This window comes from Lutjanus erythropterus, chromosome 3 (genome assembly GCF_056507025.1).
Source record: "Lutjanus erythropterus isolate fLutEry1 chromosome 3, fLutEry1.hap2, whole genome shotgun sequence".
Lineage (NCBI taxonomy): Eukaryota > Metazoa > Chordata > Actinopteri > Lutjaniformes > Lutjanidae > Lutjanus > Lutjanus erythropterus.
Window position 1 is genome coordinate 27,423,728 of NC_139319.1, and position 12,671 is coordinate 27,436,398.

At 40.8% G+C, this 12,671-nt stretch overlaps 2 protein-coding genes, 1 long non-coding RNA gene and 1 pseudogene across 3 annotated transcripts; 2 read left to right on the plus strand and 2 right to left on the minus strand.

Moving 5' to 3' along the window:
* Positions 1 to 869: 869 nt before the first annotated feature.
* On the minus strand, positions 870 to 1,442 carry LOC146330169 (histone H3). The gene has a single exon (XM_084715660.1). The coding sequence runs from the start codon at positions 1,440 to 1,442 to the stop codon at positions 1,032 to 1,034; it is 411 nt and encodes a 136-aa protein (XP_084571786.1). The 3' UTR covers positions 870 to 1,031.
* Positions 1,443 to 1,456: 14 nt separating this feature from the next.
* LOC146330170 (histone H2A-like) lies at positions 1,457 to 2,192 on the plus strand. The gene has a single exon (XM_084715661.1). It carries the CDS (start codon positions 1,805 to 1,807, stop codon positions 2,186 to 2,188), a length of 384 nt encoding a protein of 127 aa, XP_084571787.1. The 5' UTR covers positions 1,457 to 1,804; the 3' UTR covers positions 2,189 to 2,192.
* Positions 2,193 to 3,050: 858 nt separating this feature from the next.
* On the minus strand, positions 3,051 to 4,815 carry LOC146330171 (histone H1 pseudogene; annotated as a pseudogene).
* Positions 4,816 to 6,368: 1,553 nt separating this feature from the next.
* Positions 6,369 to 7,021, plus strand: LOC146330172 (uncharacterized). Its single transcript, XR_014769249.1, has 3 exons — positions 6,369 to 6,408; positions 6,579 to 6,635; positions 6,722 to 7,021. It is a non-coding gene; the product is annotated as an uncharacterized LOC146330172 (long non-coding RNA).
* The last annotated feature ends 5,650 nt before the right edge of the window (positions 7,022 to 12,671 follow it).

A 12,671-nucleotide genomic window follows, 5' to 3' on the forward strand; every position in this document is an offset into this window, starting at 1 on the left:
TAGTCCTCATTTAAAAACTAATAACATCACTTTACTCATTAGTTGGTGTCAGTGTAATTAGTTACATTACTTGTTATATTACTTTAGTATCTTATTACACTCCACAGTTGAACTGACAACACCTTTTGCTATTAGGTGTCCACCACTCCAGTGTGGCCTTCAAATTAGAATCCATCACTACATACCTCTGTCCCTCTCCCTCATCCCTCATCCTTTGTTTAGCTTTTTGGCTAGCAGCTGACCTCCAGGACCTCAGTTACTCAGAGATACATGGATTAGTAACTAATAGTATTACTGTTTTGCTAATAATAGTAATAGTGATCCCCTACACTACATATTACCCTGGAATATCAGTTATGCTAAATAATATCAGCTCACATCACTGTTTACTATACTTTACTATACTTTACCATAACACTATCAAAATAGTGTGAAATGTGTGTCAAGAAACAAATCAAACTTAAAGACAGTAAGAACATTCTAACAGCAAAACTATTTTAAAATCCTGATTAAGATTAAAATGGTTTCATTATTAGATATAATGGCTTAAACTTCTGTAACTTCTGTATACAAAGGGAATTATGAGCTATTAGCCATTTAGATGTTAAGCCCAATTTATCTTCATAACATCCAGGGTAGTTAATATGACACTGCAGTGTTTTTCTCCTCACCCTGGAGGGCATTCTTTTCAAATTATCATCTTTAATCTATAGTCTTTTTCCCCTTTGTACAGTGTCTTAACGACCACTACCAGCCCAAACAATATATATAAGTTTTAAAATTGAGCATATTACCACATCTTCTGTGTGTATTCATCCAAGTCAAATATTATCCAAGTATCATAATGAACATTCCAAGGGTGATATTTTCACACATTCAATTCATCATTAGTATTCTGACTCTTCAAAATCATCAGTAAAGTGATTGAGTGTTACATAATTTTCAAAGATGAACAGCAAAGGATGAAGCTCTTTAGTGAGAGTGAGGTGGCTCTTAAAAGAGCCGTTGTGGTTCGTGGTGCAGCAGACAGTTTAAGCTCTCTCCCCGCGGATACGACGAGCCAGCTGGATGTCTTTGGGCATGATGGTGACTCTCTTGGCGTGGATGGCGCACAGGTTAGTGTCCTCAAAGAGACCGACCAGGTAAGCCTCGCTGGCCTCCTGCAGAGCCATGACAGCGGAGCTCTGGAAACGCAGGTCGGTCTTGAAATCCTGAGCGATCTCTCTGACCAGGCGCTGGAAAGGCAGCTTGCGGATGAGCAGCTCGGTGGACTTCTGGTAGCGACGGATCTCTCTCAGAGCCACGGTACCGGGCCTGTAACGGTGAGGCTTCTTGACGCCGCCGGTAGCCGGGGCGCTCTTACGAGCAGCCTTGGTGGCCAGCTGCTTTCTGGGGGCTTTGCCTCCGGTAGATTTGCGAGCTGTCTGCTTGGTTCTTGCCATTGTACTTACTTTCTCTGACTTGGAGAAAAGTGTAGCGAAGAGAGGATACACGCCGCTCTTAAACTGTGGGACCGGCTGTAAATCAGTGACGCTGAACGCGTCCTCCGCCTCCTGATTGGTAAGGGGCTTCTCTTGGAGCTTAGCACCGCCTGGAGGTGCAACCCACTGCCCAAATCTCCGCTGCTGATTGGCGAGAAATCTGTTCAAAAAGGCCGCCAAACTCAGAGCAGTCAACCGCTGCTGGAGCCTCTTTTCTGGTTGGTCTTCCGAAAACCGTCGCGCGCTCCGCGGACATAAAAGGAGGATTGTTGCTGTCAGAACATCAGTTTCTTTGAGTCGTGATACTTGAAAGGATCTAAAAAATGAGTGGAAGAGGCAAGACAACCGGAAAAGCCAGAGCTAAGGCAAAGACCCGCTCCTCTCGTGCTGGGCTCCAGTTCCCAGTCGGCCGTGTTCACAGGCTGTTGAGGAAGGGTAACTATGCGGAGCGTGTGGGTGCCGGCGCCCCCGTCTATCTGGCAGCTGTGCTGGAGTATCTGACCGCTGAGATCCTGGAGTTGGCTGGAAACGCTGCCCGCGACAACAAGAAGACTCGTATCATCCCCCGTCACCTGCAGCTGGCTGTCCGCAACGACGAGGAGCTCAACAAACTCCTGGGCAAAGTGACCATCGCTCAGGGCGGCGTGCTGCCCAACATTCAGTCTGTTCTGCTGCCCAAGAAAACTGAGAAGGCCGGTAAGAAGTAAAAGTACAGCACCTGCTGGAAAACAGCCCCCAAAAAGGCTCTTTTAAGAGCCAAACACTTACTGATAAAGAGCTGTTTCTTGTGTTTATTCAACATACACATAGAAAATGTTGCATAATTTATGTATTTGAAAACTTTTCCACCCAAGATTATCAGCATGTAAATGGTAAGTGTAATTTAAAACCTGTTATTGTATCAGTAACTTTATGGTGTTCTCCCACATGTTCCCCATGGATGTTCTAAAGAGTAAGGAACTTATGTAACGCCACCTATAATCAGTTAACGTGTTGGGTCCACAGATCTCATTGAGACTTACTATTTAACATTAATTTCTTTTAGACCATAATGACTGAGAGGATGAAATTGAGTTACTTTCCTAAACATTCGAGCTTTTATTTTTCATTCCCTCTTCAATTCAATAATTGAGTTGTACTTATGTCACAATAAATTTAAAAGGTAAACTAATTTATAAGCTGTCAATTTGTGAAAAAAATGAATAATCACACAGCCTTGTATGTCCAGAAGGCTCGTCACAGAATATGAAAATTTCACAAAAATAACCTTTTAAATTTGATTGTTAGTTGTAAGTTGATGTGAAATATGCTATAAAGTGATGTTGCTTTCACCTCGTTTCTATTTCGTTGTTTTTACGGATTTGCTGGCACTCCCATGCCTGATAATTAGTCGTTTACTCCTAATTAAGGTTTAATGTCCACAGTGGAATTTTACATGAAATACTCAAGCCATAACTAATAAACAATAAATAGCTTAGTTAAATCAGTAAGCAAGTTCTGAATTTTGATTTGGACCTGCCATTTTCCATCGCCCTGTAGATTGAAAGTAATGCAATGAGTAAGTCATAATATGTAATCACTCTGTATTTCCTCGATCGTATTTTCTTTCCTAAACGGTCAGGAACAGGCTCTTTAATGATATTGTGGGTGGCTCTTAAAAGAGCCTTTGAATCAGGATGTTAATTCAAAGTGATGAGAGCTCACTTCTTCTTGGGCGCAGTCTTCTTGGCTTTAGGCTTGACCGCTTTCTTTGCGGGGGATTTCTTGGCCGCGGGAGCTTTCTTGACTGCGGGCTTCTTGACAGCTTTCTTGGGGACCTTGCCAACCTTCTTAGGGCTCTTGGGTGATTTCTTGGCCTTGGCGGGCTTCTTTGCCTTGGTGGGCTTCTTAGCGCTTGCTGGCTTCTTTGTCGGTTTGGTCTTTTTAGGAGACGCAGTTTTCTTGACCGCGGCCTTCTTGACTTTGACAGCGGCTTTCTTGACAGGCTTCTTGGCCTTTTTGGGCTCTGCCACCTTCTTGCTCATCTTGAAGGAGCCGGAGGCCCCAGTCCCTTTGGTCTGGACCAGAATCCCCTTGGCGACCAACTTCTTGATGGCCATCTTGACGCGAGCCTTGTTTTTCTCCACATCATAGCCTCCGACAGCCAGGGTCTTCTTGAGGGAGGCCGCGGACACGCCGCCCCGCTCCTTAGATGCGGCCACAGCTTTGACGAGGAGATCGCTGACGCTGGGACCAGCCTTCCTCGGTTTGGTTGCCTTCTTCTTGGCTGCTTTAGCCGGAGCGGGAGCTGGAGCCGGAGCTGGAGCTACTTCTGCCATTTTCTCTTGGTGTTCTGTTCCAACACTGGACAATACGAGCGTCTGACTGAACTGTAAAAATGTACAGAGCAGGAGGCTGTACTTAAACGCAACATGAGAACCGTGGAGACTCAATCCAGTCAGTTACTCCCCTGTGCGGTCTGAATGTCGGGTCACTTGTGTTTTCTCTTCATCGATAAAAGAGTCAAAACTATATGTGAGAGAAGTGCTGAAGGCTGACAGTGAAGGCCCTGATAGCAGACATGTTTCTCTTCATATTGAAGTCATGTGGGTCTCTGATGTTTTCTGCATTTTGTTTGGAGAACCTCAAAAACTCACACATTCACCGTCGCGTCCAGCACTGCTGAGCGACTTTTGCCACTTATGTTTGTCCTAAAATGCTCGAAAATGCTTCAGAGCTCCATCAAAAGCAGCTTTCCAGCTGGTCCGCGTGTTTGTTCATGGACTGAAAGAAAAAACAACCATCTTTTGATGATCAATTTGTAATAAACTGAAGTTATTCTGGTAGCAGCAAACACACTGACGATGGCCGAGGCTTATGGTGACTGACTTCCTGTCAGAGCTGCTTACTGTGTCTGTTTTGTTCTACTGACGACCAGTTTTGATTTAAATAAACAGTGTATAGTTCTGATATTAATGCACAATCATGTTTTTAATCAACAATTACACAGATGAATGTTGAATATTAAAACTTAAAATTATACAAACACTCTGACTCGATTTTTCAGACAGCATCAGTGGCTTGGTATACAAAATTTAATGTTACCCTGGTTTGGTATTATTGGGGGCAGCAGTTCAAAATATTAAATTAAATTACATTACATTTTTGGCACATATGTTGAGTAGACTTAAAGAGGCAGCTGTATGAAAAGGTATACATTATTAATTATACATAATATTTCCATTTGTTACATGCATGTCATGTAACCAAGACACATTATTAGAATAATATAAAATAAAAATGAATATACATTTGCAGTAGCAGGAACCTAAACACTGCCTTTCTCTTCCCATTTCCACCAGCCACCGTTAATTCTGTTTTTACAATGAACATGTCATTGTTTGCTTTTTTAAAAAAATAAAACATTTGCTCTTTGACTTTCAGTATTTAAGATTTTGCTGATAAGTGTCTTTTTTGTAAATACAAAACAAACAATGGATGAAAACGTCAGTACAGGAAGGGGGGGAAATGGGTGCTGTGTGACGCAGCTCCAGCCAGCGCAGTTTGAAGGGTACACTTTTATTTTCTACTTAAGTATCCTGTCATGACTGCCTGCCAGGTACATGCACAGATACAGTGGGTGTTCAGGTGGTGTTCATTCAAATGCTCTTTTGGCCTCTAACCAGATAAGTGCTCTTTATGCTTTTTTTTATCTATTTATTTTTCTTTTTGTTTTTTTTTATTTTGGCACATGTGACATTAATTCTCGATTTAAAACGTGTTCTAATACCCACAACTGCACTCGATTTTATTTTGAGAGGCCGGTGATATGACCATGCAAATCCAGCTCCTTACAGAGCAACACGATCCACAAGTCTCCCTAACCCCTGGTAACAAGCTCATCCTGTGCCTCAGCAATATTTGTCATTGCTGTGAAATTAGACCATTATTAAAACATCCCAGTACACACAGACTAACACAATGCAGCATTAATATTAACAAGCTAGTAAAATAGTATCAGTTAAAATGAGTAAACTCCGGTGGGAGTGACTTCCTTTGTCAGGCAGCTGAAACCAATAAATTACAATGAATTATGTGGCTGCTTAGGTCTGGTGCATGCATGACTTTACACACAGTTCCTAGAATATGTGCATTTTAATTATGTATTTTATTTATTTTTTAATTCTATTTTTCTTTTTCTTTTTTTTTACCTTAATTTCTGTTTTCAATTGTAGTCACTGCAACAGGTTATGTTCATTATTATATAATAATTAGGACTGTCAAAGTTAACGTGTTAATAAGGCGTTAACGCAAATTACTTTTAACGCCACTAATTTTGTGACGCGCGATTAACGCACGCTCTGTTAAACTGGCCTGACCAATAGTTTCAGCCAGCAGCCGGAAATGAATCAGCTCGCAGTCGCGAAAACGCGAGTTTCTGCAACAGTGTAAACAGGCTTGTCTGTTTAGACAACTAGCTCAGTGCAAAGAAACAGAAGTATAGGAGGAAGGAGGGCTGGTCAAGCTGAAACCAGGTAAAAGTTAAAAAAAAAAAAAAAAAGAGTCACAGCAGAGACAGAGGGAGAGAGAGAGCGTGTGAATATGGACTAATGAGTAGACTTGATATAAAAACTTTTTTATGATCATGAATCATAATGTTACTGTACGGTTCTGTGGTGGTCGTTGTGATTAGCGCAGGTATGTGGTTGAGAAACTGGAGAAGATCAATAAGAAGGACCGTGAGAAGATACAGAGGGGAAATCAGAAAACCGTCAGAAACCATATCTACTGGGTTGCAGCCTCATCAACCACCAGGCCAGAGGAGAGTGGTGAAATGGACCTCCATCCTGAACCATGTGCAGGACATCCATAGACATGAAGACCGCCTTTATCTCCAGTGCACACAGACTGCACCAAACAAGGGACAAGAATAAATGACTGCTAACAGGTGTGTTACATCATATACAGACCAAAACCTTATCATGACTCCTCTTTATATAAGTATTGGTAAGAATTATTCTATTAAGATAATTACACTGACCAATTCATTTAATTGGGTTTATAAAATCATCACACATAGTACTATATTGTATTGTAAACATGTTTGTCCTTTTTTAGCACCTCGTGCCTACTACAAGCTGGAGAAGGTGCTTAATTTCTTAAGTTGCTGTGCAGGTAAATGATATTGTGGTTACTTGTGAAAATGTGTACAGTTTGTCATTATTTACATCTTGATTTTCTCTGTACTGCTGTACTTTCAGACTCTGCCTGGCTGCTGTGTATTACAATGAACCTGCTGACAAACCACACATCATACCTGGTGGAGGCCAACTCTTCAACGTGCACTTCCCAAAGGCCATGAGGGGAGCCTGCAGAATAAAACCAGTGAAGACTGAGCCCAAGTTTTGTAAGTGTTAAATTCTTTTATTTGTCACTAAAATTAAGTCCTGTACACTTTGTATTTACTGTTGCACTGCAACAGTTGTTGTAAAAGTTTGAACAACAACAAAAAAGAAATAAAATACAAAAATAATAAATCATATAAATACACACGAGGAAGCCCCAGCTTATACAGCTGATAGGCTGATCTCTGTAACGACTGAAACAAGTGGAAAAGATGTCCAGAAAAGATGTTAGCCTCACAAACATCAATCTTTGGTGTGCCAAACTTTTTTCTTAGGGCTTCAGTGAATCCTTCACTTTTTTTACCATCATGGATGATATGTACATCATTTGAGTATGTTGGATAAAATAAGATTATGATTGAATATGTAACAGCAATGAATGCCAAAGCAATACAGTCTTACAGTCTGTGACATTGCCAGTTGAGCTTTCTGCTGAAGTTCAATGCTTCATACACAAAGTTAAGCCTTGAAATGTTAAACTTTGATATGATTTATGTGAAATGTTTGCTCCTCAGAGAGGTGGAGGGTCTTAAAAGAGCTGTTGGTTTGAAGTTGGAGCAGTACGGCTGTTCATTTAGAGCTGGTGTACTTGGTCACAGCCTTCGTTCCCTCAGACACGGCGTGCTTAGCCAGTTCACCAGGCAGCAGTAGACGCACGGCGGTCTGAATCTCCCTGGAGCTCTTCTTAGGTGCAGACTTTGCTGATTCAGGCATTTTTCATCCTACATACTGTACAGCAACAAAAGAGTTGTTTTGTGGAGGGGTGAGTCTTTTTATAAAGTCTGCATGCAAACACAACTGTGCAGTCCCTCTCCTGTGATTCGTTAATCTGCTTGCCAGGGCTGGTGGCGGTCTGGCTGTGGAGGACCTTGCCATGTTTCCATGGCAACCTGCTGTGTGAAAGCTGACGTTTGCTCTCAAGACAAACTGTGCATAGAGGAAGGACATTAAGACGGCGGCAAGAAAGTGGAAGACAAAATATTAATATTTGAAACTGCAAAAAAACAGTCATTCCACAGCTGACAGACTTCCTCCCTGATGGTCTGGGAGTTGTTCAAGGCAGGAGTAGACCTGCTATGAGCCAGCATCTAAAGGCAACCGTTCCATTAAAATTTATTGACCCGCCCCTCCTGTCCCCCGCCAGAGCTCATGTTCGTCTAGCTGGGGCCCCTGGTGGGGGTGGCCTGCTTCCCCTTCCAGTGGCAAGGTCTGATTCATCATGTACGTTTACTTAAGTAGTGAGTACAATTTTGAGATACTTGTAACATGAATACTTCTATTTCTTCTCTACATTTGTTTGATAACTTAAGTTCCCAGTGACTTTGCATATTCAGATTAATTAAACTCAGTCTCAAGTGCATACATGTTACAGATCTTACACATAACATAACATAAATCCCACATCTTACTATGTAATTAAACCATGTCACACTTGAATTCTCCTTTGACAAGGGTCAACAACAAATAAACAATACACATTTAACACACAAACACACACACACACACACACACACACACACACACACACACACACACACACACACACATACACACACAGAATTTTCCTTCTGCCTCAGCACTTCTTAATTATTAACGTCATTAGAATTCCCTCTACTTGATGATGCAGTGATGTCTTGAATGCAACCAGCTTGGATCACAGTCTGAGAAAGCCAATGAGAGGGGTCCACTTGCTTAACTAACAGATGAAGACTTCAGAAAGGCAGAGGAGTTCAACCATCTGTTGAGTGATGATGTAGCAGTATGACAGAATGTGGAAGGAAAGGAGACTAATGAAGAGGAGGAGTAGCCACCTCCTTGCAAGAGGGCTTTTATGTCTCTGCAGGTTTTCCATTTCAAAATTTTATACTTTTCAAGGCAGGCCCAACCCAGTTTGATCAGATCTGGGTGTGTGTGTTATATCTGGCTTCTGGATGGTCTCTTACAAGCCCAGATGGGATTTCTTCATTATTGCCACAGCCACGCCATATGTCTGTAATGACAAAGCATATTGCAGTGGAACTAATAACAAGGACAACCGTGTTTTATTCATAAACTTAAGGAGCAATGAGCAACTGCTTACAGTACTGATTACAGTTTACATATTACCATTTACAAGGGTTTACTGTGACCTAACAGTCAATGTTATGCTTTGTTTATGCAACCTATAAATCATTACTATGTATCAGGAGGATCAGTCACATCCAGGCTTCGTCTGATTTCTATTCAGTCCTGTTTAGCAGACTACAAATTAAATGCTTTCACTACAACTAATGCTAGATCATTTGGCTACCAAGTTCACCAGCCGCTGCAGAAGCGGCTGATTTGACTGCAACTACTGCTACTTTTGCACCTGCAAAAAGCCTACTCAACATTCCCACCAGCAATGGCTACACACAACACTAAAAATTAAACCATGCCATGTAGCTTACTGGCAACAGACAGCTAACAGACCCATGCATTCAAATCATTATCTAGGTGCTGATATTATTGCGGTGATTAGCCGGCATTAGCTTCAGTTTGTCAGCTTTCTAGACTTCTGGCTAACATTAGCTAGTCATTTGAAATCTAGACTGACTGACTTAAATTCTTACTGTTCATCATTCAGTGTGACAGGTTCGTTACTTGTTGTGGCTGGTGTTGGTGTTGTGCTGGTGGTAAAAAACACGGAGACTCAGGATGCAGATAATGATGTTGCAAGTCAACGGTGCTTTTGCTCTTGCATGTGGCTCACAATTGTCGCCTCCTCCATGTTGGAGTCGTTCACGTACTGAATAAATTATATTATTCTATTGTATTGGTCCCCCCATATTTTTAGTATATATTTATAAATAAGAACCAAAAATAGAAAAATTTCATGGTGTCTGCACACATTGTTTATTCATTATGTCCATGGAAACAAAGATGAACACAGCCATAAAGACATGGTTTATTTATGCAGTCCGATTATTTTTCTTTTAACTACATCACTGCATAATCATAAATGTAATTCAAAGATATTGTTGCATTTTCTTTCCAACTAATTTTTGTCACAGATGGCTGATTTGATTTATTTATAAGGGACTTGGGGACATTGTGGACAGCCATCCAGCACCAAGCTGATAGAAAACTGAAGATGTACAAAGATATACTTCCAACACCGACTCTGATAAGGCTGAGAGGAGGTATGAGAGTGGGTTTCATTTTGTAACCTTGCCTGTCTACCACAAGGAGTCACTGCTGCCCCAGAGTTAAGATGAAACACAGCCACAGTGTCGCATCAGTCTGTGCTTAATTCACTTTTGGTTCATTAAGTACAGTCTAACATTCACTCTCATGCTTTCTTTCTGGAGTGGATTTGTTACTTATAACAATTTAATTGTGTAATTCTTGGCCACTGGGCATTGTTTTTTCCCATTATTGTACAGAAATTTCTTTTTAATGTGATTTTGTTGGTCTACTCTGTACATGTGACATCTCTTGTCTGTTTGTGCTGGTAGAAGGATCCCTCCTCTGTGGCTCTTCCTTCTTCCATTTTTCGCTTTTTAGGGAGCCTTGAGGGAGTTTTTCTTTATCTGAGTTGAGGGTCAAGGGACATACATATGCTTCTAGTACCCACCCCATCCTTTCAGTCAACAAGCCAACTAGTGCACTCTGTGTTTAGAGTGTGCAACATACCATCTCTACATTCGAGGAGCAAACATTTTTTTCAAATTATTTTTACTTTATGACCCTGTATGAGACACATTCAGTGCTGTAGTGCTACAGTGTAGATGAAATTGTATGTTTTTGAGTTATTTGTATCCCAATACAAAGCCATGCAGAACAAGTAATTTGGATGAGCTAAATGTTTCTGTTGCAGGCCCAGTTCCACAACAAAATGACCAGAGGTACAACTGAAGTTAGTGGGGATGCACTGATATTTGACAGAAAAAAAGTTGTCTTAAGTAAATACGGTGTGGTGTTCCTTCTCAGCAGCAGTTTGCTTAATGAGTCAGAGTGGTGCCCATGATACAGATGAGGACAAAATTATTAAACCCCTATGAAAATGTCTTTTCTTTTTTTTTTCAACTGCTGTTAAGCAGAGCATGGGATTTTTAACACAGCTTTTCCAAACATCCTGGTTTTATTTTGGATGCTTACATTACTTTGCACAAGGAAACAAACTTACTTCATACAAAAAAAAAACTACCAGGGTCAAAATTATTAGTCCCCACGATGCTAATACTCAACTGTGTATCCTTTTTGCTGGATAAGTCTGCAGTCGTTTGTTGTAGTTGTCATCGAGTCTCAGACACGAGATTCCCAGTCCGAGACACACTGAAGCATCCTCACAGCATAATACTCCCACCACCATGTTTCACTGTGGGGACGGTGTTCTTTGGGTTATATGCCTCTCCCTTCTTTCTCCATCCATGACATAAGCAACGTCTCTATGGCCAAAGAGCTCTAGTTTCGTCTCATCTGACCAAAGGACACTCTTCCAGTATACATAATCTTTCTCCAGGTTGTCCTTAGTATACTTCAGTCTGGCTTGAAGGTGTCTCTTCTGCAGAAGTGGAGTTTTTCTTGGTCTGTAACCTCACAGTCCATTCCTGTGCAGGGTTCTAGTGATTGTCTTCTTTGAGACTACAATTCCCGACTTGGCGAAGTCATTCACTAGTGTCTTGGCAGTTGTTCTGAGGTTTTAAGACACATCTCTCATTAGTTTTCTTTCCAGAGTCTTTGAAATCTTTCTCTTCCTACCTCTGCCAGGCTTGTTCTGTACTGTATGGCTCTCTTTGAATTTCTTGATGATACTTCTCACTCCAGTTCTTGACGCTTGGATATGCTGTGATAATTTTGTATATCCTTCTTCTTTGTGAGCATCAACAATTATTTTTCTCAAGCTTAAATTGATTTCTTTTGTTTTTGGCATGATGCTTTCTCAAGTGACAGCTCAAACTCTTACTGAAGTTTTCATACTGGGTGTAAATTGGAAGATAAATCTCAGTTTTACTTGATTTTACAAACTCTGAGCATTACAAAGTTAAAGCACATCATTGCACAACAGTGGTTTGTGCTATGGCTCAATAAAAAGATCAGTTCTTAAGGGGGCTAATAATATTGACCCTGGTAATTTTTGTTTTTTTTCTGAAATAATTATGTTATTGTGTGCAAATAGAAATAATTTATGCTTTTTAAACAAAACTATTATGTTTAGAAATACAATGTTGAAAAGTCCTTGCTCTGTTAAAAAAGCACTTGGGAAATTTTTGAAAAAAAAATAAAACTTTAAATATCATAGGGGGGCTAATAATTTTGTCCTCAACTGTATATTATGATATAAATCCACAGACAGATCAGTGATGCTGAAAAAGTATTTTATTAACACCACACCTGCAGTGTCACTCATCTGACATGGAGAAACACCATTTACATGACATCATATTGACTTACTGTTGATTGATTTACCTCATCACTGTTTGACATGACTGCATAAAGTCTACACAGCTAAGACCAGTTCTCCAACAAACTGCGATTATAGTTTTTTTCAGTGTGCTGAGTGGGAGGTTTGAGAGGCTACAAGCATGTGGCTGCTTTGCCAACCTAAAACTTCATCAGGTTCCTGGAATATGAGAAACATGGAAAATGCTTAAAAACGGCAGCCATTTATAACTGACATGTATAAGGCCTTACATTTATAGTCATCATGTTACTTCACAGTAGTGTAGTAGTAGTAGGGCACACAGAGGCGAACTGCTGTGCACCCCCTTGAGATTGAGATTGAAATGAGCAGCCCAGAGCTGAGCGAGATCTCACTGTTTTGCACTATGGTCACTTCATATCC

Excerpts from the sequence above, each read along its gene's own strand:
- LOC146330170 (XM_084715661.1), top strand. The coding sequence starts at position 1,805 with ATGAGTGGAAGAGGCAAGACAACCGGAAAAGCCAGAGCTAAGGCAAAG.
- LOC146330169 (XM_084715660.1), bottom strand. The coding sequence starts at position 1,442 with ATGGCAAGAACCAAGCAGACAGCTCGCAAATCTACCGGAGGCAAAGCC.